We start from the raw sequence: 25718 nt of genomic DNA, 5'->3' as shown, positions 1-25718 counted from the left end.
GAATTAAGAGAGTAGAAGTTCTAAATTGTTTTTGTAAATTGAAGTTAGGATGTGGTCACTTTAAGAGTCAAATAGAAAGTTTTTCAAAGGTCATTAATGTGGTTAAAACAATAATAAAATCTTTCCACTGATGGGCACTAACACCTCTCTGGTGTCCTGGAAGTCCTTTGCAGGCCTCTCTCTGATTTATTATTGGCTCATTTCCCAGCACCTTGGAAGGCATATCCATTTTCCTTTCTTTCACTCTTTTCTTCCCTTGATGTGCTGGCTCTTCAGAATCAGTATGTAGCAAATATTAAATTATTCCATAACTATTCTCAATTCCATTATAAATTAATTTCTACTATTCTGAGGACACGTCTAGTCCTGTCAGAAAGCTTTACATCTTTATGTGATTGTTATATTTCTGCCTCCTTGGAAACAACTCAAGGAACATTTTTAAAGCATGTATTATGTGTGAGGCTCTGTGCAGTACTCTGTAAGAAAAAGCAGAAAAAGACACAGAGGCACATACAGTGCATTTAAGGTCAGCTGGCAAGACAGTCAAAAGCAACTCAAACGTGAAGTTAAATAAAACAAATGTCAAGTGAGTGACAAAAAAGATACAATCTGAGAAAACAAAGGCCCTAACCTGAATGATGGATATGACTGAAATAGGTGAAGAAGTTCGAGTGAAGGGCCTATATGCTCAGCCGAGCCACGGAGTCTGGAAAGCACAGGTGTTGGGGAGGTGGGAAGCAAGCCTCTTGGAGTTGAGAGTCCATCATAATACAGTAGAGGGAGAGGAGAAGAAAAGCATGGTTTGGAGCTCTATAACTAAGGGCCTTGAATACCAAGGGGTGGCCTTTATCGATAGCCAGAATTTATTAAAGTTTTTTGGGGGTATTTTTTTTTTTTTTTTGCATTTCTGAAATTCAGATCGTGTTTTAGCTTTTGAAACAGTGAAATAATAGAATAGTTTAAACTAGTTTGTTTTTCTTAAAGTAAATCTTTACAAAACTAAACTGCATTTGGTTATTTTTGAAGTACAAAATGCCACAATGCTAAGAATAAAATAAACTCTAGTAATAGGTCTCCGACGGTTTATTGTCTAAGTATATTATTAAATTTCATTCCCCAAAGTGGTCATATTTTCTCTCTTCTATTGTTAACTGTTAAAAAGTATAATCTTAAAATAGCATAATTATTCTATTTGCCAAATAGAATTGAACTTAGGTGATAGCTGTATACTATCACATTGAAGGTAAACTCACTCAATAATTTAATGTATTTTTTGTTTTGTTTGCTTTATTTAAAGCCCTGTATATTGATGAACAATATTCAACAATTGCGGGTTCAGCTGGAAAAAGTGTTTGAATCCATGGGAGGAAAAGAGGTGAGTATGTTTTTATGCCTGCATTTGCCAAATATCTCAGAGATCATTAGCAGCATATCTCTTTGCTATGGTGAGTGACATAATCAAGTTTTTACATGGCTTAGCTAAAGAACAGGAAATGCTAACAATCTAAAATACCATTAACAGCTAAGGTGATCATTACTCAGCAACAGAATACTTCAGTAAATACATCAGAAGTGTGAATAGGAGGAGGGAGATGGTCAATAGCCTTTTGTAATGTGTATATATAGTCATATATACACTATTAAATATATTTTTGTATATGCTAATGATATGTAAAGTTTCACAGTTGCAGATGTCTTTTACCATACTGCACAATGTCGACTTGATATCAATTTTCTTCTGCAGTGTGCTTTGTGGCACTACTGGTTCTTGATGTATCGCTGGTTTATTTTTCACATCTCAAAAATCTGTCAAAACTGTGTTGTGTAGTGTCTGTAATGTGTTGTGTCCTTGTCTAACATCTCTGACCTGCAATTCATGAGCAGAAAAAGGAAAGAGAAAGATTCTTTTATGAGGTTTGTGATAGTAAGCGTCTTACGACTGTTTCCCCTCCAAACTCAAAGACGATTGCACTTCCTACTTGTTCTCATTTGCTTGTTTGGATCAGGCAGACTGTGAAATACTAACTGGGCACCTGCCTTGAGCTGCCGCAGTATTTCACAAACTGACATGCGCATCTGGGGAATTGAGGACTGGAGACAGTGCTGCAAGGGAAGGTCATGCAGCTGTCATTCTCCCACCGCCACCCCCTCCGTAAAACAATCCCAAGGGTGGCTAGGCTGAAGGGATATTTCTGTTTAAGGTTGTATTTACACTGTTCCTAATTATTGTGGTAAGTACGCAAGACGTATGTAAAGCTAGGTTCGATTTCAAAGCCAAGATCCCATTCATTTATAAATTGATAAGGCTGAAAATGCTTCTTTTAAGATGGGACCTCTTCACACATGATGTTTCTTTTAACCCAAGAGACATTTATACATTTTCCCCCCGATGTCTTTTTTATTATTCTCAAGTCTCAGTCTTTTGAAAAATGAACTTGCTATTTAGCATCCTACAAATGAGAAGCACCAGGATACATGGGTGAAGGTGCAGAACTTCAAAAATGAACTTTTCTGAACTGTGCTGCTGTTGCTGTCTCAGTCTAGTTTGTATGAAATAAGGCTTCATTCCCCAAAGTGCGTTAATGGTTTTTGCACAGTTTGAGGGCGTCGATCTCAGTTTTAGAATTCTTTTGCTGAATTAGGTAAGCACAAGCAATTGGAGATCATAACTGGAGATTCCCTTTTTAATTTTAGTGTTGTTTTATATTCAGACTTTAAGGCCACTTACTGTCTTGAAAAGTAGTTTAGAAATTACTGATTTCTTGTGGGAAATTCTACCTCCTTTTAGTGAACTTTAAAGACCACAAACCATTTGAAGATAGAGTTGTATTTGAAATGCCACATTTCCAGAAATGTCTCCTAATGCTACTACTATGTCATTACTATTTTGTGGTTGAACTCTAATGTGAGTGATATATTGCTGAGTTGAGTATTAACCAAATTATGCCTGTATTTAAAGGAAACTGTGTGGGCCAAGCCACCTGCTAACCAAAAAAGCTATGGGGTGGTTTGTTCACCAACCAAAATTGACTGCTTGTTTCAGATAAAACTGCCAGTTTGAAATGTACAGGTTTTCTCATGATAAATTGAGCTGCAAACCTATGGCTACATCACAGAACTCTTCTTTACTGGAGAAAATGATGGAAGATGTGCTGAGCTGGATGCCTTCTCCCTTTATAACTCTTTCCATGCCAATTACTAATTTAAACTCCTCATACATAATTTCAAGGGAAAATCAATTAAACAAATGAAACGAATGTCTAGCTTCTCAAGATGGAATTTGTTAGAGGGACAGCATTGACCCTAGCTCCTTTCTTTTCCTACATTTAAATATTTTCTTTCCTCCCCTCCCTCTCTTTACCCTCTTTTTATGTTCTCCTGTCTCCCTTTCTATGCTGTTTCTTTTCTCTTATTCTTTTCCATTTTCAGCTTGTCTTTTGTAGCTAAGAAAAAGCTTTAGGCAGGCCCTGTCAGTACTACATAGGGATTGAAGAAATGTCAGGAAGAAGCTTGACTTAAACCCAACTCTGTGTGTAACAGGCAGCCTCCCAGACGGAAATAATCTTTATAAATACAGAATGATGTTAGAGCTGCTGATTGCTACACTCAGCCTCCAGAATCTCAAAATAATAGGCAGAGCCCATCCATTGTAGTTATCTATATGGCAGTATTTAAATGGGTTCCTTAACTTGGGCCTTTCATAAAGATGAAAAAGGATTTTACTGAGAAAGACAAATTCACTCGTTGATAGGAAAAGTATATACAGAACTTAATATGAACATGTTCAGTGGTCTTTAATGATAATACAATGTGTTTGTACTATTACCAATTCCCAGTTGTTTCCTCACAGTGGAACTAGTTATAAAACCTTGACTACTATTGCTAAGGAAAATTTTCTAAACTAGATTTGATCCTTCTTTTAGCAGTTTCTTACTATTTTGTGCCCCGCCATCAGTGCTAGGATGTGCACTTCTTGCTACAGAAACCTAATTAGCAAATGATAGCTTGTGCATATGCTCAAAATAGTTTTTGATACCATGCATCCATTAGATGGCTTCTTACAATAACGTGGCTGGCCTCTCAGACCATCTGCAAAGTGCTGGCCGCTTGCAGGCCTGGTTGCATGATGCTGCAGCTCTCTGCTGCTTTGACCCAACCACTGTTGGGGCAACTGCTCTTTCTTTGCAGGATCAATCTCTTTTCCCTCTGGAAACAGAAAGAGTGTTTAAAACCTTTTTTATTCACTCTCTGTGTGGAGTCCAAGACGGAAACATTGACTAACGCTGTGACAGTCTTGGGGGTGATGCCGTTGACAGTAGCTCCAAAAACAGCCACTTGAGTAGTCCCTGTTAAATGCACACATGGTAGCCTGTGGGCCCCGTAGGCACATTCTTTACCAATGCCCTATTTAGGAAAAAGAATCAAAAGAGAAAAGCAAACCACTATATTTCTTCTCCTATAGTCTCTTTCCAACACATTTCCCTGCATACAAATTAAGAGCATGTTTTAGCTTAACAACTCTCTGATTATTCTAGAAAATAAGAATAAAAAAAAGTCACAAACTGTGAAGCAAAAGTAGCCTTTAGGAATGAGGTCCAGGGTCTGTTTTTTAAAGAGCATCCTGGTGATTTTTTATGTTCATACAGTTTTAGGAATCACTATAGTAAAACAGAAAAAATAACCAAACTGTGCTATGGACTGACTTGAGCTAGAAGTTAAATTATTTATACCACAGTTCCCAGATGGTATTACTTGTCCCTCTGTAACACAGTAACAGCAAAACAATCATCAGAATGCTAGGTAATAATTTTCATGTATTGGTTAATGATTGTTTTATCATCCTATAATAGCTCAAAAGTAAAACAGATATATTTTGGTTTATATCATTTTAATAGCTTGATTATTTCATGAGTATAACTCAGCACATATCAACTGCAAATAAATACTTAGTCTATATTCATTTTTTCATAAAAACATTGCTACAGTCTACAGAAGGGACTTTGTTGTAGTTGCTTGATCTGCAATCTAATTTTTACAAGTACATGAAAAAGAAAATCAGATAATCCAAAATTTACTTTCTTTTCAGAAAGTCATAAGATATTGGTTATGAACTTGCGTTGTAGTGATTGACTTAGAAGACTTATGACTGTGCTGTGTAAGCAGAGGATGCACTGCTCCTTCACAATATTGGGATGGTAAAATCATCTTGAATGGTAGAATCTATAGTTATCCATAGGCCCGCTATTCTACCGACTGTACTTCAAATTCTAGAGGTTAGCCATTATTAAGACATTTGGGGGAAATGGGAAGGGGGGGTATTTTCTTAGCTAAAATTTCTCATTCTGCTGACCACAAAACAGATGAAGGAGGTACAATAGTAACGTTATTTTTATTGATATGTCCCAGAAGGATTGAATCTCTTGACTCATTGCACCTTGTTAAACTTTCCTGAACAGGGTCGGGAATCAGGAACATAACCCTACCTATCCTAAAAATGTACATATTTTAATGAGCAACTTAATTATCTTTTGTTTCAGAGATGCATAGTATATTGCTTTTTATTTTTTAATGATGAATTTGATGTGTCAATTAGAAACTGAATCTGACTGCCCAAAAGCAAATGCATGTAGCTGATTGAAATTCACTGTAAAACTTACTAGCCATACAGACTCGGTCTTCAGCTAAGCAACCTCTGACCAGAGAGGACAGAAATTAACTTCTGTCATATTTTACTTAGCAATACGCTTTCAACATTATAATTTCTGGGCTACAGGGGTTGAAGATCCCTGCTTTAAGGGTATTAATACTTCATGCCGGTAGTTTCTGAACTTTAGCAGGTACGAGAACCACCTGGAGAGCTGATTACGACACACATTGCTGAACTCCATCCTGGACTATTCAGCTCAGTAGGTCTGAGGTTGGGCCGCATGAGTTGCGTTTCTAACAAATTCCAATGTGGTACTGATGCTACTGGTCAGGAGATGACGTTGTGAGAATTATTGTTCTTTGCTTTTAGGATAGCAACCAGGTAATTGGGAAATGGCCCAGAATACCCCTTTGCCTTACCTGTGCTTGACTCCTAACCCACCTACTTAATGTGTTTTGAATCTTGAGAGCACATCGGATTTAATGTGTTTGAATGGACCTTGAGACAGCATGCAATAGACAGGGAAGCATTTGGATTAAAGAATATAATAATCCCAAAATATAGGTGGCTAATTTGCAGTCTTATACAAATATCCAGCATTTTTAAAACTCTGGACTTTTATACTTGCATTTTTATCTATAATCTTATTAAAAGAGGTGTTATAGTTGTAAAGAGGCTAAAAGCTTTATGATCAGGTTTCTGATCTGTCTCACCTTTTCTCAATGTAAATAGAGATATAACTCACTAGTTAATACATTAATGAGAAGCCATCTGTGATTTCTATCTCTTTTTCAGAAATACAAAATGAATTATAAAATAAAATAATTAAAGTAGGTATTAGATGTCATTAGATAGTAGACTTTTAACTAGTCATAGTATGTCTTCCTTTTAGTTATAAAATATTTCCTAAAGCAATTTGCAAAATTCTTCCCATTTAGTTGAAGTGTCTACTGGTGCCTACTTATATTTTCTATAGGGGGCAAGTGTTGATACAAGGAATAGAAAAAATGTTTAATGAATGCTCTAGTCCTCAAGGAGCTAATAAGAAGGAGTAAGGCGGCCTTATAAAATAACAGTTAGAGCAGAGTTCCCTTTTGGGCCCCGTGAAAGAGATATTTAGAAGCCAAATGCTCCCTGTCCTGCCTGGACAACTTTACACACCTCTTGCCCTCGGTGCTGACTACCCCAAGAAAAACAGAGACTAGAGCTTGCTGCACATGAAGACAGAATTTACTCCTTCCTTAATTCATTCAACAAATTATTGATTTGCTGAGCACCTATGATGAGCTGTAAATTTTACTAGACACCAGAGGTACAATGATTACTAGCATGCAGACCCCACCCTCAAAGAACTTTGAATGTATGAGGGAAGTGAGAACAATGAAAGAGGTAAGGTTTGTTGTGACAATCCCCCCCATGACAATTTCTAAACTTCACAATACCTTTCAAATGAGAGTTGTAATTGTTATATCTTATCCCGCAATAATTCAAAGAATCAGCTCAAACCTCTAGCCTCTTATTGTGTAAATAAAGCCCAAAGGTGAGATGTATTTGGCTGAACTCAGTAAAAGTAAGCAGTTATTTCTAGTTTCATGGCAGCACATAACAAAGAGGACTGAATGCTTGAAGTTTTAAGTGCTGGCCCTCTATTTTGGCAGCATGAAGATACTGCCTGATTTCTTTTTCCTCCTAACCATCTCTGCAACTAGAGTTAATAAGTTGGACTTAATCAAAAATTAAGGGACTAATGAGGACCAAAAGGGCAAATCGCATTGAGGCGATTTAATAAATATGGTTAAGGATCTAGCACTACTACCACATAAAGTTCAGCTAACTGCTAAGCTGGTGATATTAAGAAAAGGTGCTCCCTTGGAGGCCGAGAGGTTTCTGGGCGGCTGATGCATGTCAAAAAGAAATTCAAACCTAGGGAGGTGCTGCTTGTTAACGTCATTCCCCAGAGCATTCCCCAGAGATCATAGGGTCACTCCTGTACTACCAAGCATCTTTTTTTAATATTAATTAATTTATTTATTTTTTAACATCTTTATTGGACTATAATTGCTTTACAATGGTGTGTTAGTCTCAGTTTATAACAAAGTGAATCAGCTATACATGTACATATATCCCCATATCTCCTCTTTCTTGCGTCTCCCTCCCACCCTCCCTATCCCACCCATCTAGGTGGTCACAAAACACCGAGCTGATCTCCCTGTGCTATGCGGCTGCTTCACACTAGCTGTTTTATATTTGGTAGCGTATATAACTCCATGCCACTCTTTCACTTCGTCCTAGCTTATCCTTCCCCCTCACCATGTCCTCAAGTCCATTCTCTATATCTGCGTCTTTATTCCTGTCCTGCCCCTAGGTTCTTTAGAACCATTTTTTTTAGATTCCATATATATGTGTTAGCATATGGTATTTGTTTTTCTCTTTCTGACTTACTTCACTCTGTATGACAGACTCTAGGTCCATCCATCTCACTACAGATAACTCAATTTCATTTTTTTTATGGCTGAGTAATATTCCATTGTATATATGTGCCACATCTTCTTTATCCATTCATCTGTCACTGGACACTTAGGTTGCTTCCATGTCCTGGCTATTGTAAATAGAGCTGCAATGAACACTGTAGTACCTGACTCTTTTTGAATTATAGTTTTCTCAGTGTATATGCCCAGTAGTGGGATTGCTGGGTCATATGGTAGTTCTATTTTTAGTTTTTTAAGGAACCTCCATACTGTTCTCAATAGTGGCTGTCTTAATTTACATTCCCAACAACAGTGCAAGAGGGTTCCCTTTCCTCCACACCCTCTCCAGCATTTATTATTTGTAGATTTTTTGATGACGGCCATTCTGACTGGTGTAAGGTGATACCTCATTTTAGTTTTGATTTGCATTACTCTAAAGATTAGGGACGTTGAGCATCCTTTCATGTGTTTGTTGGCAATCTGTATGTCTTCTTTGGAGAAATGTCTGTTTAGGGCTTCTGCCCTGTTTTTGCTTGAGTTGTTTGTTTTTTTTTGATATTGAGCTGCATGACCTGCTTATAAATTTTGGAGATCAATCCTTTGTCAGTTGCTTCATTTGCAAATATTATCTCCCATTCTGAGGGTTGTCTTTTCATCTTGTTTATGGTTTCCTTTGCTGTGCAAAAGTTTTTAAGTTTCATTAGGTCTCATTTGTTTATTTTTGTTTTTATTTCCATTTCTCTAGGAGGTGAGTCAAAAAGGATCTTGCTGTGATTTATCTCATAGAGTGTTCTGCCTATGTTTTCCTGTAAGAGTTTAATACTGTCTGTCCTTACATTTAGGTCTTTAATCCATTTTGAGTTTATTTTTGTGTATGATGTTAGAGAATGTTCTAATTTCATTCTTTTATGTGTAGCTGTCCAGTTTTCCCAGCACCACTTATTGAAGAGGCTGTCTTTTCTCCACTGTATATTCTTGCCTCCTGTATCAAAGATAAGGTGACCATATGTGGGTGGGTTTATCTCTGGGCTTTCTATCCTGTTCCAATGATCTATGTTTCTGTTTTTTTGCCAGTACTATACTGTTTTGATTACTGTAGCTTTGGAGTATAGTCTGAAGTCCAGGAGTCTGATTCCTCCAGCTCCATTTTTCTTTCTCAAGATTGCTTTGCTATTAGGGCTCTTCTGTGTTTCCATACAAATTGTGAAATTTTTTGCTCTAGTTCTGTGAAAAATGTCATTGGTCGTTTGATAGGGATTGCATTGAATCTGTAGATTGCTTTGGGTAGTATAGTCATCTTCACAATGTTGATTCTTCCAATCCAAGAACATGGTATATCTCTCCATCTGTTTGTATCATCTTTAATTTCTTTCATCAGTGTCTTATAGTTTCCTGCACACAGTTCTTTTGTCTCCTTGGGTAGGTTTATTCCTAGATATTTAATCTTTTTGTTGCAGTGGTAAATGGGAGTGTTTCCTTAATTTCTCTTTCAGATTTTCATCATTAGTGTATAGGAATACAGATTTCTGTGCATTAATTTTGTATCCTGCTACTTTATCAAATTCATTGATTGGCTCTAGTAGTTTTCTGGTAGCATGTTTAGGATTCTCTATGTATGGTATCATGTCATCTGCAAACAGCGACGGCTTTACTTCTTCTTTGCCAACTTGGATTCCTTTTATTTCTTTTTCTTCTCTGATTGCTGTGGCTAAAACTTCCAAAACTATGTTGAATAATAGTGGGGAGAGTGGGAAACCTTGTCTTATTTCTGATCTCAGAGAAAATGGTTTCAGTTTTTCACCATTGAGAACAATGTTGGCTGTGGGTTTGTCATATATGGCCTTTATTATTTTGAGGTAAGTTCCATCTATAGCTACTTTCTGCAGGGTTTGTATCATAAAAAAGGTGTTGAATTTTGTCGAAAGCTTTTTCTGCATCTATTGAGATGCTCATATGGGTTTTCTCCTTTAATTTGTTAATATGGTGTATCACATTGATTGATTTGCGTATATTGAAGAATCCTTGCAATCCTGGGATAAACCCCACTTGATCATGGCGTATGATCCTTTTAATGTGCTGTTGGATTTTGTTTGCTAGTATTTCATTGATGATTATTGCATCTATGTTCATCAGGGATATTGGCCTTTTGTTTTCTTTCTTTGTGACATCTTTGGTTTTGATATCAGGGTGATGGTGGCCTCGTAGAATGAGTTTTGGAGTGTTCCTCCCTCTGCTGTACTTTAGAAGAGTTTGAGAAGGATAGGTGTTAGCTCTTCTCTAAATGTTTGATTGAATTCGCCTGTGAAGCAATCTGTTCCTGGGCTTTTGTTTGTTGGAAGATTTTTAATCACAGTCCCAATTTCAGTGCTTGTGATTGGTCTTTTATATCTTCTGTTTCTTCCTGGTTCAGTTTCAGAAGGTTGTGCATTTCTAAGAATTTGTCCTTTTCTTCCAGGTTGTCCATTTTATTGGCATAGAGTTGTTTGTAGTAATCTCTCATGATCCTTTGTATTTCTGCAGTGTCATTTGTTACTTCTCCTATTTCATTTCTAATTCTATTGACTTGAGTCTTCTCCCTTTTTTTCCTGATGAGTCTGGCTAATGGTTTATCAATTTTGTTTATCTTCTCAAAGAACCAGCTCTCAGTTTTATTGATCTTTGCTATTATTTCCTTCATTTCTTTTTCATTTATTTCTGATCTGATCTTTATGATTTCTTTCCTTCTGCTAACTTTGGGGGGTTTTTTTGTTGTTGTTCTTCTTTCTCTAATTACTTTAGGTGTAAGGTTAGGTTGTTTCTTGTTTCTTGAGGTAGGATTGTATTACTATAAACTTCCCTCTTAGAACTGCTTTTGCTGCATCGCATAGGTTTTGGGTCATCATGTTTTCATTGTCATTTGTTTCTTGGTATTTTTTGATTTCCTCTTTGATTTCTTCAGTGATCTCTTGGTTATTAAGTAGTGTAATATTTAGCCTCATGTGTTTCTATTTTTTACAGATTTTTTCCTGTAGTTGATATCTAGTCTCATAACATTGTGGTTGGAAAAGATACTGGATACCATTTCAATTTTATTAAATTTACCAAGGCTTCATTTGTCACCCAGCATATGATCTATCCTGGAGAACGTTCCATGAGCACTTGAGGAGAAAGTGTATTCTGTTGTTTTTGGATGGAATATCCTATAAATATCAATTAAGTCCATCTTGTTTAATGTATCATTTAAAGCTTGTGTTTCCTTATTTATTTTCCTTTTGCATGATCTATCCATTGGTGAAAGTGGAGTGTTTAAGTCCCCTACTATGATTGTGTTGCTGTCGATTTCCCCTTTTATAGCTGTTAGAATTTGCCTTATGTACTGAGGTGCTCCTATCTTGAGTGCATAAATATTTACAATTATTATATCTTCTTCTTGGATTGATCCCTTGATCATTATGTAGTATCCTTCTTCGTCTCTTGTAATAGTCTTTATTTTAAAGTCTATTTTGTCTGATATGAGAATTGCTACTCCACCTTTCTTTTGATCTCCATTTGCATGGAATATCTTTTTCCATCCCCTCACTTTCAGTCTGTATGTGTCCCTAGGTCTGAAGTGGGTCTCTTGTAGACAGCATATATACGGGTCTTGTTTTTGTATCCATTCCACCAGTCTGTGTCTTTGGTGGAAGCATTTAATCCATTTACATTTAAGGTAATTATCGATATGTATGTTCCTATTACCATTTTCTTAATTGTTTGGGGTTTGTTATTGTAAGTCTTTTTCTTCTCTTGTGTTTCATGCCTAGAAAAGTTCCTTTAGCATTTGTTGTAAAGCTGGTTTGATGGAGCTGAATTGTCTTAGCTTTTGCCTGTCTGTAAAGGTTTTAATTTTTCCATCAAATCTGAATGAGATCATTGCTGGGTAGAGTAATCTTGGTTGTAGGTTTTTCCCTTGCATCACTTTAAATATGTCCTGCCACTCCCTTCTGGCTTGCAGAGTTTCTGCTGAAAGATCAGCTGTTAACCTTATGGGGATTCCCTTCTATGTTATTTGTTGTTTTTCCCTTGCTGCTTTTAATATTTTTTCTTTGTATATAATTTTTGATAGTTTGATTAATATGTGTCTTGGCATGTTTGTCCTTGGTTTTATCCTGCATGGGGCTCTCTGTACTTCCTGGACTTGATTGACTACTTCCTTTCCCATATAAGGGAAGTTTTCAACTATAATCTCTTCAAATATTTTCTCAATCCCTTTCTTTATCTCTTCTTCTTCTGGGACCCCAATAATTAGAATGTTGGTGCGTTTAATGTTGTCCCAGAGGTCTCTGAGACTGTCCTCAATTCTTTTCATTCTTTTTTCTTTATTCAGCTCTACAGTAGTTATTTCCACTATTTTCTCTTCCAGGTCACTTATCCATTCTTCTGCCTCAGTTATTCTGCTATTGATTCCTTCTAGAGAATTTTTAATTTTATTTTTTCAGTTTATCATTGTTTGTTTGCTCTTTAGGTCTTCTAGCTCCTTGTTAAACGTTTCTTGCATTTTCTCCATTCTGTTTCCAAGATTTTGGAACATCTTTACTATCATTACTGTGAATTCTTTTTCAGGTAGACTGCCTATTTCCTCTTCATTTGTTTGCTCTGGTGTGTTTTTACCTTGCTCCTTTATCTGCTGTGTGTTTCTCTGTCTTTTCATTTTGCTTAACTTACTGTGTTGGGGTCTCCTTTTCGCAGGCTGAAGGTTCATAGTTTCCGTTGTTTTTGGTGTCTGCCCCCAGTAGCTGAGGTTGGTTTAGTGGGTTGTGTAGGCTTCCTGGTGGAGGGGACTAGTGCCTGTGTTCTGGTGGATGAGGCTGGATCTTGTCTTTCTGGGGGGCAGGACCACATCCAGTGGTGTGTTTTGGGGTGTCTGTGGCCTTATTATGATTTTAGGCCTCCTCTCTTCTAATGGGTGTGTTTGTGTTCCTGTCTTGCTAGTTGTTTGGCATAGGGTGTCCAGCACTGTAGCTTGCTGGTTTTTTAATGGAGCTGGGTCTTAGCGTTGAGTTAGTTAGAGGTCTCTGGGAGCGCTTTTGCCATTTGATATTATGTGGAGCTTGGAGGTCTCTGCTGGACCAATGTCCTGAACTTGGCTGTCCCACCTCAGAGGCACGGACGTGACACCCAGCTGGAGCACCAATACCCTGTCAGCCACATGGCTCAGAAGAAAAGGGAGAAAGAGAGAAAGAAAGGGAGGGAAGAAGGAAGGAAGGAAGGAAGAAAGAAAGAAAATAAAAAGAAATAAAGTTATTAAAATAAAAAATAAAAATATTAGTAAAAATTAAAAAATTAGAAAGTAATTTTAAAAAAAGAAGAAAGAAAGAAGAGAGCAGCCAAACCATAAAACAAATCCACCAATGATAACAAGTGCTAAAAACTATACTAAAAAAAAGAAAAGAAAAAAAAAACCGCACAGACAGAACCCTAGGACAAATGGTAGAAGCAAAGCTATACAGACAAAATCACACAAAGAAGCATACACATACACACTCACAAAATGAGAAAAAGGAAAATATATATATATATTAAAAAAAGGAAGAGAGCAACCAAATCAATAAACAAATCTACCAATGATAATACACTCTAAATACTAAACTAAGATAAACATAAAACCAGAAACTAGTCAGTTGCATACAGCAAACCCCAAGTATACAGTTGCCCCCAATGTACACCACCTCAATTTTGGGATGATTCTTTGTCTATTCAGGTATTCCAGAGATGCAGGGTACATCAAGTTGATTGTGGAGATTTAATCCGCTGCTCCTGAGGCTGCTGGGAGAGATTTCCCTTTCTCTTCTTTGTTCGCACAGCTCCCGGGGTTCAGCTTTGGATTTGGCCCTGCCTCTGCGTGTAGGTCCCCTGAGGTCGTCTGTTCTTTGCTCACACAGGACGGGGTTAAAGGAGCAGCTGATTCGGGGTCTCTGGCTCGCTCAGGCCGGGGGGAGGGAAGGGCACAGATGCGGGGCGAGCCTGTGGCGGCAGAGGTCGGCATGACGTTGCACCAGCCTGAGGCGCGCCGTGTGTTCTCCCGGGGAATTTGTCCCTGGATCACAGGACCCTGGCAGTGGCGGGCTGCACAGGCTCCCAGGAGGGGAGGTGTGGAGAGTGACGTGTGCTCACACACAGGCTTCTTGGTGGCTCCAGCAGCCTTAGCGTACCATGCCTGTCTCTGGGGTCCACGCTGATAGCCGCAGCTCGTGCCCATCTCTGGAGATCCTTTAAGCGGTGCTCTAAATCCCCTCTCCTCGCGCACCCTGAACCAATGGTCTCTTGCCACTTAGGGAGGTCCAGACTTTTCCCGGACTCCCTCCTGGCTAGCTGTGGCACACTAGCCCTGGGATCTGACCTCCAAAGCCCAAGCCTCAGCTCCCAGCCCCCGCCCACCCTGGCGGGTGAGCAGAGAAGCCTCTGGGGCTGGTGAGTGCTGGTCGACACCGATCCTCTGTGCAGGAATCTCTCTGCTTTGCCCTCTGCACCCCTGTTGTTGCACTCTCCTCTGTGGCTCCGAAGCTTCCCCCCAGCCGCCCCCCCCCACCCCGTCTCCACCAGTGAAGGGAAAACTTTTCCTCCTTCACAGTGCCCTCCCAGAGATGCAGGTCCCGTCCCTATTCTTTTGTCTCTGCTTTTTCTTTTTTCTTTTGCCCTACCCAGGTATATGGGGAGTTTCTTGCCTTTTGGGAGGTCTGAGGTCTTCTGCCAGCATTCAGTAGGTATTCTGTAGGAGTTGTTCCACATGTAGATGTATTTCTGATGTATTTGTGGGGAGGAAGGTGATCTCCGCGTCTTACTGCTCCACCATCTTGAAGGTCTCCCCAAGCATCTTTTTAAACTAACCTTCCTCTGAACCTTAAGAAAACTTCAGGAGAGAGGATGTGAGCTACAGCCAGAGGGCAGAGAAACATTTTCTAGAATAGACCTATTTTATTGTCTTGTTGCGAACCCCCTACAATTGTTTATGCCTGCCTTAACAAACCATAGATCAATGCAGAAAGTAGTAAAACTTACTCCTTTAATCCAACCAAGCCTCCCTTTTCTCCTACTTGGCAGACTGGCCTTCAGGCACCTCATGCAGATGGCTCACTGAGGGCATTCTGTGCCCATCACTTGACGATTAACAGGTCCTCAATTCAGTTGATTGAGAAGAGTCTATTCACAGTACTGAGCAGTGGTGAGATTCAGTAATGTGAACAGCTGAAAGGCAAAGACAGAGTGAGACAGGGCAAAAAGACAGTTTTTACAGAATAAATTCTGAACATAAACTTTGTGTCTCATTTCTTCTATTCCTGAGTTATCCCTACTCTGTCCAGTTTCTTAATTGGTCAGCTGACTATAAGCCCAAAATTCCTTCACAATCAAGTTATTGAATTTGATTTTTTATGACCATTTTCAGAAGAGAATTTCTTAAAAGAATATAGTTTCTTAGATCATTGCTTTTCAGTTCTCATGTGGCCTCCCCAATGTGTCATGTGACATGACACATCATCTAGGCCTTGATTTTCCCCACCTGTAAGAAAGAAAGAAATGAACTATAGGATTTCTGAAGTTTAGTCTAGTCTAAACATCTGTGGTTATAAGGACAAGAACCTTGTTATCAATCCATAGAGTATAAGATTAATGTATGTATTGTAGGTGAAAAAGAAAAAAAATGTTTGAGAGCAAAGAATATGTCACTCATATAAGGCTTAAAGGCTTTTTTACAAAAGTTCAGAGAAATAGAAATAGAAAAATTCATAATTTGCCATATATTCACTAACTCAAAACTACATTGAGTGAATTATAAAAGATGAGGCATTTTTTCCCTTCAGTTGTCTAGTCTGAAGAACCTAACTTAACATATCTCAAAAACATTTAGTTGATTTGAAGTACAATGACAGCTGGATTTACTGCATACACTTTTTAATTAGGATGAGAGACAGCTACTGATGTTCTTCCACTTTTCAAAACCAAGAAGTTAGGAGCATGAATTTATATAACTGTTACTTCTAGCATAACAATTCATGCACATCTTAATGGCACAAAAATGTCATAGTCTATCTCCAAAAATGATCTTATAAGTTCTTGGGGAGGTTCTCTCATAAGACGAATAAAAAATAAAGAAACTAAAGACAGAGTTGCATTGGTAGATCTGGGGCATATTGTTTGCAGTAGAGAGGACCATGTGTTCTTCTATTTCTGACAACATACCATAGTATCCATGCTGAATGCTGTAGCTCTACAAAGTGATTTAGGGCATTTCAAGGAGAGTAACTTCCTACTGGATTCACTAGGGAATTTTCACTGATTTCTCAGTCATCTATTTTAAGTTGAGCTAGGTACTTTAGGATGGATAAATTCTGGTCAAATAGAAGGGTTGGAGAGAAGTGATCTTTTCAAAATAAAAGAAATAGCAAGAGCCCAGATGAGACCATAAGAAATTGCTTGAAGCACTTCCCTGGTTGAAAGTCAGCTAGAGGGGTCAGCAGGTGCCATGATCAGATTTGGGCTTTATTAAAACAACTCTAGGAAGAGTTAGGAGGATGGAATAGAAGTGGGAAAATAGCAAAGAAGAATACAACCAGGAGATTGCAATATAGTCTGGATGAGAAAAATTCCACATCAGAAAATGAAGAGGATAGCAGAGATGGAGAAAACATTTCATAAATATTATCAATCATATTTGGTATCCAAGTGAATATGGAAGGAAGAAGGCAGAGAGGAGTCAAAGATGACTTTCATAGTTCTGCCTTAAGCGACTGCATGCTATCAGTCAAATCAGAGACAATAAGAAGAGAAATAAACTAAGGATGGACAGGTAACAAGGTCACTTTTTGATAGGTTGAGCTTGAGGTCGTCAAAATGGAAAAGGCTAATAGGCAAATGGGAATATAGACCTGGTGCTCATGCATCCTGTTAAAGCTGTAGGTGATGATTCGGAGGTCATTAGCATAGAGGTGGGAGCTGAAGTCATAGACATAAATGTGATTGCTCAAGAACGGAATATAGAGTGGAAAAGAAAGAGGACTAGAAAGGGAAAATTGCAGGGCATTAATGTCTAAGGAGTATACAGAGGAAGAGAAGTCAACCAAAGAGATAGACAAATCATAGGCAGAAAAATAGGAGACCTAGAGAAGGTAGTCTCTAGAGAAGCAAGGAAATAAAAAGCTTGAGAAAGAGAGTAAACAACAGTATGAAAGCGGTCTGAGTAGGATAAAGTCATTGGACTTAGCAATTAAGAGATCACTGGTGACATATATGTGAATATTTAAGTGGAGTATTCAGAGAAGAAACCACATGACAAAGGATTAGTGAATATGTAAGAGATAAGAAGGCAACAAATTTTACACTTACATTGTGAGCAGTTTAAAGGCCAAGAGAAGAAAAAATATTAGCTAGATGTCAATAAGAAGGTAGTTACAAATAAGTTGGCTTTTTCCTTTATTATTTGCTTACTTTTTATGTTAACATAAATGCTATTTGAGTATGATTTATAGGATGGGGTAATAGAAATAACAATGGAAGAATGAAGATAGGGATATTTGATGGAACAAAATCCAAAAGAAGAAACTAAGAGCTCAAGTTGAACATTTTACTTGGAAACGAGGCTTTCTTTTTTTTATATATATATATATATATATATATATAGAAATAGTGGTGAAGTTTGCATTTTCTGGAAAAATCTTGAAGAAGATGTGAAACCCACCAGACTAATGACCAAATTTTGGATGCTGTAAAGATAAGGGCCAGGGGAGTGATAGACCTTCCTAATCTACACTTCTTTAGATGAGCAAATAATAGAACCCTAATGCTGATGAGGTGAACATGAGGAAAGGCAGCCTAGTAGCCTGTAGAAAAGAGAAAGGAAATGAGATAGTAATGAAGACTGTGGAAAAGGAATACAATTAACACAAAAGGCCCTGAACTTCTTCCATAGGAAGTCTTTATTTTTCAGTAGTTTGTATTGTGCTATCTAAAGTGTTTAAGTTCCACTTTCCAACTCAATATTTATATCTTTGTCAAGAGCTTGATAGTTGGTTTAACAATGACTGTTATAAGAGGTTGAAATAACATATACTCTCTATAGGTCCATTAGGGAAAGAATTTATGCTAGGAAAAAAAATATACAGTGGGGGTATAGTAACCATATTTTTAGAACCAAACAAATATCAGGACATAATCTGACATGGTCTGGCAATGACACAAAAACTTGAAATTAGGACTAACTTGGTAGTTCCAGAATATGTGGTTGCTAAGGAATGAAAGATTTCAAATGCAAAAGTAGTCTATTAATAGTCAATGCAAAGTATCAGTCTAAGGAGAAGGAGCACTCTGGATATCAAGATTCCCTTTGAGGGAATCATTTCATGCTTCTTGCTGCCCTCACCTCCTTCCTCAAATATTTGGTAAATGCCTAGGCTTGCAGGGACAGACACTCAGGAGAGAAAGTTAAGGAAGACAGAGTTTAGTGGGAGAGACAGATTCATAAGAGAACAGTTAAAATAGAGGGCTGTATAGACAGTAAGAGTGCACAGCAGAGTTAGTACAGAAACTAGAGCCACTGACTGCCTGGGGTGAGTGACATCTGGGGTCAGATTTGTAAAAGGAGGTGATAAGTAAATTGTCTTTTAAAGGAAAAGTAAAAGTGAGCCTTGAGGACAAAAAACTGCAAAGATATTTTGCCTTCTAGCTATCTCTTCCAGAAGTCATTCATATTACCACAGCTCAATAGTGTAAAATATCTCAGTGGTGTAAATAACTTTGCCAGCCAAGTTGTTCAGGTACACTTGCTAATACAGTTTCTAATTTAAAATAAATTTATTAACCTTGACTTTTGAATGCTTGAAATATTATCTTTTTTCTTTTTTCTCTTTGTTTCTCTTTTTGCTTTTAATAAGTCTAAAATACAAAAAAAGGCGCAAGTTACTTTTGATGTTTGATGTCATATTCCTTACAGAACTAAGCTAAGTTTTAAACATTTGTGAAAAAAATTACGTAGCTTTTTACCTTTCCAAGGTAGCCAATAATTTGTAAAATATGCTATTGGTAATTTAGGCAATAAATTCTCAATGCCAAATTATTATTTCTTACAAACTTTAGGGAGTTTGTAGGAGTAAGGAAATTTTTCTCAATTTGGACACATAAAGAAATGCAGAAGAACTCAAGAATTGGCAAATTTGCTGGCCAAAGAGATTGTTTTATAATTAGATGGGTATGCTATTTATGTCCTGTATTACAAAAGACCTGCAATTTGCATATTGGCCTCAAAATTACTGTTCCTATTTTAATGGTTTAATCATATGATTTAGATCAGATAAATATCAAATACCTAACTGAAACTAAAGCTTTTCTGGGGTTGTTTTTTTTTTTTTTTTTTTTTCCTGTTTATATGACAGAGGCATTCTGTCTGTACCTGCTTAGAAACTCATGCTTCTCTCAGGAAATGAAAACTGTCATCCAATATTTAAATCGCTGTATTTTGACAGTTTCAGACTTTCAAGTAATAACCAATTATTTGATAGGAAATTTCCATTCACAAAATACCTAAGGTAGACTAAAATGATTCATAAGAAAAGAGCATAATTTCATCCAACTGACCTACCTAACCATTTTTGTATGACTTTAAAGTCATTGTCTTAACAGGTGAACAAACTAACTCAATCTGCATATCAAACTAATATGGAAACAAAATACATACTTTAAATAAGAAGCAACCCAATTTCCTGAAGAAAACCCTACTGTCAGAGCCATTCCTTGGAGGTGGCAGATATGTGGGTGGGGAACAACCACCTATCACGGTTTAACACGGAGTGGGGCATGAAGAAAATTCTATGGGAGGTCTTCTCTCATTTTCTGTTCCCAAACATTTTTATCCAAGTGAAGTTGGTCTAAAATTGGTATTAGGATAATAGCAAGAACATGTGATAAAAAACATTCAGCTTACAAGGTTCCCTAGGATTGGGGTGGGCAGTTCACATATGTTTTCTTGGTTAAGGATTGGGGAGATATGTTTTATTAGGCTAATTATGTTTAAATGCACATCAGTGTCAGGGCTATATAAAAATAGGTAATATCTAATTGTTTTTCTGAATCACTGCCTTGTAACTGGTTATAGCTGAATGGAACTCTCAAAATATGAGACTTAGGGATATTGTAAGTTTCCAACTGCTAGAGAAGTCTGCATCTGTTAAGGTGGCCTGTGCATGAGTGGGTAATCTATGACAGAGACAGAAAAAAATTAGTCCAGAAGAATCACATTGGCTCTGATAAAGGGGCGGAAACTAACCAATCCTGAAATCACCTAGATTTGAGTGAAAATTGACATTAAGGATTGGTTTGACATAACCAGTAAAGTATCATATGTCAAATGCAATCTTTGGTTTCTACTCCAATGTTTTTAATCAAGTTAGCATAACATAGAGCTACCCAGATGCTGAGGTGTGTAAATAATACTTCTTCCTAATAGTTTCTTAGTATTAGAAAATGTTCTTGGAGGATTATAAGATTTATGACCAGTGTATTCTATTAGGGACACTTTTTGGTCCTGGGTTGCCTCCCAGGAGTTTAAACTGATTTGGGTCATATATGAATTTGGTGTTCTTAGGTTCTCTTGTTTATACCAAGTCCTCCTTTAATTTTCTCTACTCCCCAAAGTTGTCTTCATCCTATGCCCCTCTCTTCAACAATAGTTCAGCTTGGGCAAGAACTATAGGTACTAATGGTAGGAAATTGAATCTCTGAAGACTCAAAGGAAGATTGGCTTAAATTTCAGAGAATATTCTAGGTTTCCCTTTACATGAATTTCTATCAGCTAGATACAGTACATCTATTATAAGTCATTCTATTTTGACAACTAGTTTGCAAAAATTAAATTAACAAACAGGATAAAATTTTCTAAATGCTGGTAAAGTTTGTATTCATCCTTTAATTATAAAAAAATACTGCCACGTTAATAGTTTGATGTTTTATTTGTGTTCATTTATAATATGTTATTTTCTAATATTGATTGATATTATTTTAGCACTGAAATCAGTTAAAAAGAATAATTGGCTTTTACATTGTAAGAATAAGCATAAAATGTCCTCTTGATTTAATTATTTTTCTTTTGCCCCTCCCCCCAAAAGAAAAATTTAAAAATAAATAAATAAAATGGGAAACTTTGAATCTTGAACTCTGAGTTACCCATTGGCATCCAGGAAGAAAAGTTAGCCCTGTCACCTCCAGAGAAACACACTGGAGCAATAGGATAATTGTTTATTACTTTTAATTCCATACTTGGAAAAATAAGGCAAAACACAACATGCAAAAATTAATTTTTAGCCATTTTTAAAGTTTTCAATGGGCCTATTTATTTACAGGGATATTAAAAATGAAAATATATTTTCAAGCAACACGTATGTTCAACTAATGTATAACCAGTTTTCTAAGTTATGAAGTTATCAAGTTCTGTAGGATATTTTGTCATGCCTTGCATCCCACTGCTGTAACCAACAAAGGCTTTGCTCTCTAGCTCTTTTTTGTATGCATGCTATGCATTTCAATCAATTTTTTCAAATGTAAGAACACTTCTGGTTTCATTAGAATTATCTAAAGTTTGCGTTTGATTTCAAAGGTTGAAAAAAGGAAAGGAAAGAAAACAGTATATGTATGCTATATTGTTTGAAGTTTACCTTGTAATAAGCAAAATGTTCTAAGAGATAAAAGGTGTGCTCTCTCAGAACTCCAAAGTAATATTGTTTATGGTCTCTTTGCAGCTAGATCCTGAAGCTAGTACTATTCTAAAAGAACTTCAGGTTAAACTCAGTGGGGTTCTGGATGAGCTCAGTGTCACTTATGGTGAAAGGTAAGTGGCCTAAGTAATTACTATCCAAATGTATTAGGTTTCATTTAATGATAATCATGCCTTCAACACTGTCTCTCTCCTCTGACTGTCTAAATCCGTTTAACTTCAAGACTCAATCTAAGCATCACCTCCTCTGGAAAATCTTCCATGACCCTGCGATTTTATAGTGATGTCTTGCTGCTTGCTCCCCAGAACTCCTGCTCCCCAGTATCCTGCAGCTGAGTAGCACTTACAACACTATGCTCTAAGTTCTGGTTAACTTTCCTCTTTCCCTCTCTTTATTGTATGTTTCTTAACATCTCATTCTTATTTGCAATTCTAGTGTTTAGAGCTTAGCAATTGGCTGTTGAAAGAATAGAGGGAGGAAGGAAGGCAGGGAGAAAATCCTCACATGTATAACAAGTATGAGTTGTGTTCATGCCATACATATCAGTGTGGTTTCACTTCCAAAGAACTGAACTCTTAACCCCATAACTGAATTAAGTCAGGATGATTTGTTTTAGGCTTTAGAAATGTTAATGCAATTAGTTCATGGGAAACTACTGACATATCTATGTTTTGTCTTTTTTTTTTTTTTTTTAATTAACTTTGCTTGCCTATGGTGTGGTTCTAAAGAATGAGAAGTTCATCCTAGATAAACTTCATTTTGGACCTATAGGAAAAAGCCATCATCTCATCAGCAAATGTTAAAATAGATTAGAATTAATCCCTTATCGATCATATCATTTGCAAATATTTTCTCCCATTCAGTAGGTTGTCTTTTCATTTTGTTGATGGTTTCCTCTGCTGTGCAAAAGTTTTTAAGTTTAATGAGGTCCCATTTGTTAATTTTTGCTTTTATTTCCTTTACTTCAGGAGACAGATCCAAAAAATATTGCTGTGATTTATGTCAAAGAGTGTTCTGCCTATGTTTTCCTCTAAGAGTTTTATAGTATCCAGTCTTATCTTTAGGTCTTTAATCCATTTTGAGTTTATTTTTGTATATGGTGTTAGAGAATGTTCTAATTTCATTCTTTTACATGTAGCTGTCCAGTTTTCCCAGCACCACTTATTGAAGAGACTCTGTTTTCTCCATTGTGTACTCTTGCTTCCTTTGTCATTGACTAATTGACCATAAGTGCATGGGTTTATTTCTGGGCTTTCTGTCCTTTTCCATTGATCTATTTGTCTGTTTTCATGCCAGTACCATACTGTATTGATTACTGTAGCTTTGTAGTATAGTCTGTAGCACAGTCTGAAGTCTGGGAGCATGATTCCTCCAGCTCTGCTCTTCCTCAAGATTGCTTTGGCTATTCAGGGTCTTTTGTGTTTCCATAAAAATTTAAAAATTTTTTGTTTCAGTTGTGTGAAAAATGCCATTGGTAATTTGATAGGGTTTGCATTGAATCTGAAGATTGCCTTGGGTAGTATGGTCATTTTAACAATATTGATTCTTCCAATCCAAGAACACAGTATCTTTCCACCTGTTTGTGTGGTCTTTGATTTGTTTCAGCATCTTATACTTTTTGGAGTACAGGACTTTTGCCTCCTTAGGTAGATTTATTCCTATGTGGGTTTGTTTTGGTTTTGGTTTTGGTTTTTAATGCAATGGTAAATCAAACACATTTTTGATGAGGTTCATTAATTTCATACAGAATTTGCTTTAAATATTAGTTCAATAAATGTTGACTTATTATCTGAAGCTATGTCTTCAGTTCTCAAATAAGACTGAAATGTACTCTTATGGAGAGGGCTAGTTATCTCTTTGAATCCCAGTCATCACTTATTAGTGTGTTTTGGAAAGATACATGCTTAACACACATTCATTGATTAGTTTTGCCACTCTTAAATCCGAAAGACTAAAACAAAAAAGATACTGAAAGTATCATATTTTTTCTCAAATGTAGAAAGGAGGCAAAGTAAAGAAAAATCCTACGCTTGGACGTCTCTTCGGTATCAGAGGTGTGTTCATTATTTTCATGGAGCCCCCTCTCATAGTTTAAGTGCTGGGCCAGATGCAGTCTTGATGTATTGAGCTTTTAGGGTCATAGCTCTGCCTTCTGCTTTGTGTTGATAGCTGACCTGGATGATCCTGCATACTTGGCCTAAATGTTAATAAGCAATTTGAAGTTTCTGCTTACAAGGAGTTGGAGAGGCAGACATTGTCCCAGAGATTTGGGGGCTCATTGGCTCTGACTTGGGGTGACACTTAGAGGCTTACCTCTCTTTATTCTAGTTGTAAATTAATAGGTGATTAGCAGAAGGACTGTTGCCTTCAGCTACAAAGGCAAAAATAGAGATTATTTAGCAAAGTTAGGGGGAGAAAAAAGGGGTCAGGAATAGGTAGAGGCGTTCAGAACCTTATGGGAAATAAGATGACTAAACAGAATAGAAACTATAATTAAATAAAAAAAAGGATATTCAAATTATTTTCTGTAATGTATCCAAATCATCCTCTGAACAACAAGTACTTTTTATTCTGTTTTGTTTAAGATTGGGGAATATTCAGGTTACAAAGGCTGAAATGTGTATTATGATTGGAAAAACTTAGCAAACTTCAGTTATGAAATAAGGAGCGATGCCCTTAGGAGGGCAGTTGAAGTACTTTAGTCATATGAAGTCAGCTATTTTAACCTAGATATTGAAACTCCTTGTTACCCTGTTTGTATTTCTTCATTATTTTTTAAATATAGCTCTAAAAGAGCTAGGATTATTGAAATAAACAGCCCACATGTCATGCTTTCCTTATAAAAAGAATAATTATTATATCTTTGTTGCCATAGATTTATTTTCCATACTGCCAACCAGGTCTACATCACACACTCAGGGTGGGTGGGAAGTCCATAATGATCAGTGTGATCATGCTGTGAAGTCAAACTGGATAATTTCATGCTGGACTTCATGCTGTGAAGTCAAACCGATTCCACCCTTCTTACAGTCTAAATTAGTGGTCTAGAGTTTTAAAGTTAAGTGCATAATTAATTGCCCCAAATCCATTTCATCTGCTGTTATTAAAACCCTCAATTAAATTATTCTACCCTGTGTAGCTGGTAGGGTGATTTTTCAGGAAAGTCAGAACAGAGCCAAAGCAAACATCTGAAGCCCAGGTCCCCAGGTTCCTGATAACATGTGCAGGGCACCCACCTGGGAACTGAGACTAAGCAATAGGACTTCAATGATATCTTAAGGATGTTCTTAACGTTTTCAAAACCTGTGCCACTTAGGTTTCTGCTTACACACATTTTGCAGCTTGGTTTTTGATTTATTACATTTCTTTTAATGATATCTTTGATGCCAGTGGCTGGCTGGATTAAGTAGACTAAAAATTTAGGAATATTTCATAAGATTTCTTCTGTGTGTTTGGCATCTTGAGTGCTCACAGAGTCTGTCATTATTACCTGGTACTGCTGATTAATAAAAACTTTTCAACTATAAAATGGATAGAAAAAAAAGACTCTTTAGGTGAATTTACCAAAAATTGATAGAGACAAAAGATTTTCAGGTCAAATGCAGGTGTTGATTCACCCTGGATTCATGCTAAGGTAGAAGGCCATTCTCTTTTATTCTCTGGTAATCCTTCCTCCATATGCCTCATCCCCTCACACAGAGCTGGCTTCTGGTGGGTGTTTACCATATGGATCTGTTGTAGGAACCTGTCTGTACATTTTTGGATCATGAGTATCATACCTTCTGCTCAGTCTATCCTCCACCCCAGTACACTGATTTGAGAATAAGTTCAAAAGAAAGTAGCTATTTCAAAGGTGATTATTACTACAGTCAGCAGGATCACTGATGC

General features: G+C 37.1%; 1 protein-coding gene across 2 annotated transcripts in view; it reads left to right on the top strand.

Annotated features, from left to right (window-relative positions):
* The window catches only part of UNC13C (unc-13 homolog C), a 590366-nt gene that overhangs the window by 482406 nt on the left and 82242 nt on the right, over positions 1 to 25718 (top strand). For both annotated transcript variants that reach the window (XR_009007737.1, XM_007194906.2), the window contains 2 exons: positions 1298 to 1375; positions 21855 to 21943. Coding sequence is in view for 1 of the 2 variants with exons in the window: in XM_007194906.2 (XP_007194968.2) it covers positions 1298 to 1375; positions 21855 to 21943 (167 nt within the window). In the remaining variant the exon portion in view is untranslated. The remainder of the gene's footprint in view (positions 1 to 1297; positions 1376 to 21854; positions 21944 to 25718) is intronic.

The sequence above is a fragment of the Balaenoptera acutorostrata genome, chromosome 3 (assembly GCF_949987535.1).
Source record: "Balaenoptera acutorostrata chromosome 3, mBalAcu1.1, whole genome shotgun sequence".
NCBI lineage: Eukaryota > Metazoa > Chordata > Mammalia > Artiodactyla > Balaenopteridae > Balaenoptera > Balaenoptera acutorostrata.
Note: the sequence above shows the minus strand (reverse complement) of the source record. Positions and strands in the feature narration are given on the sequence as shown.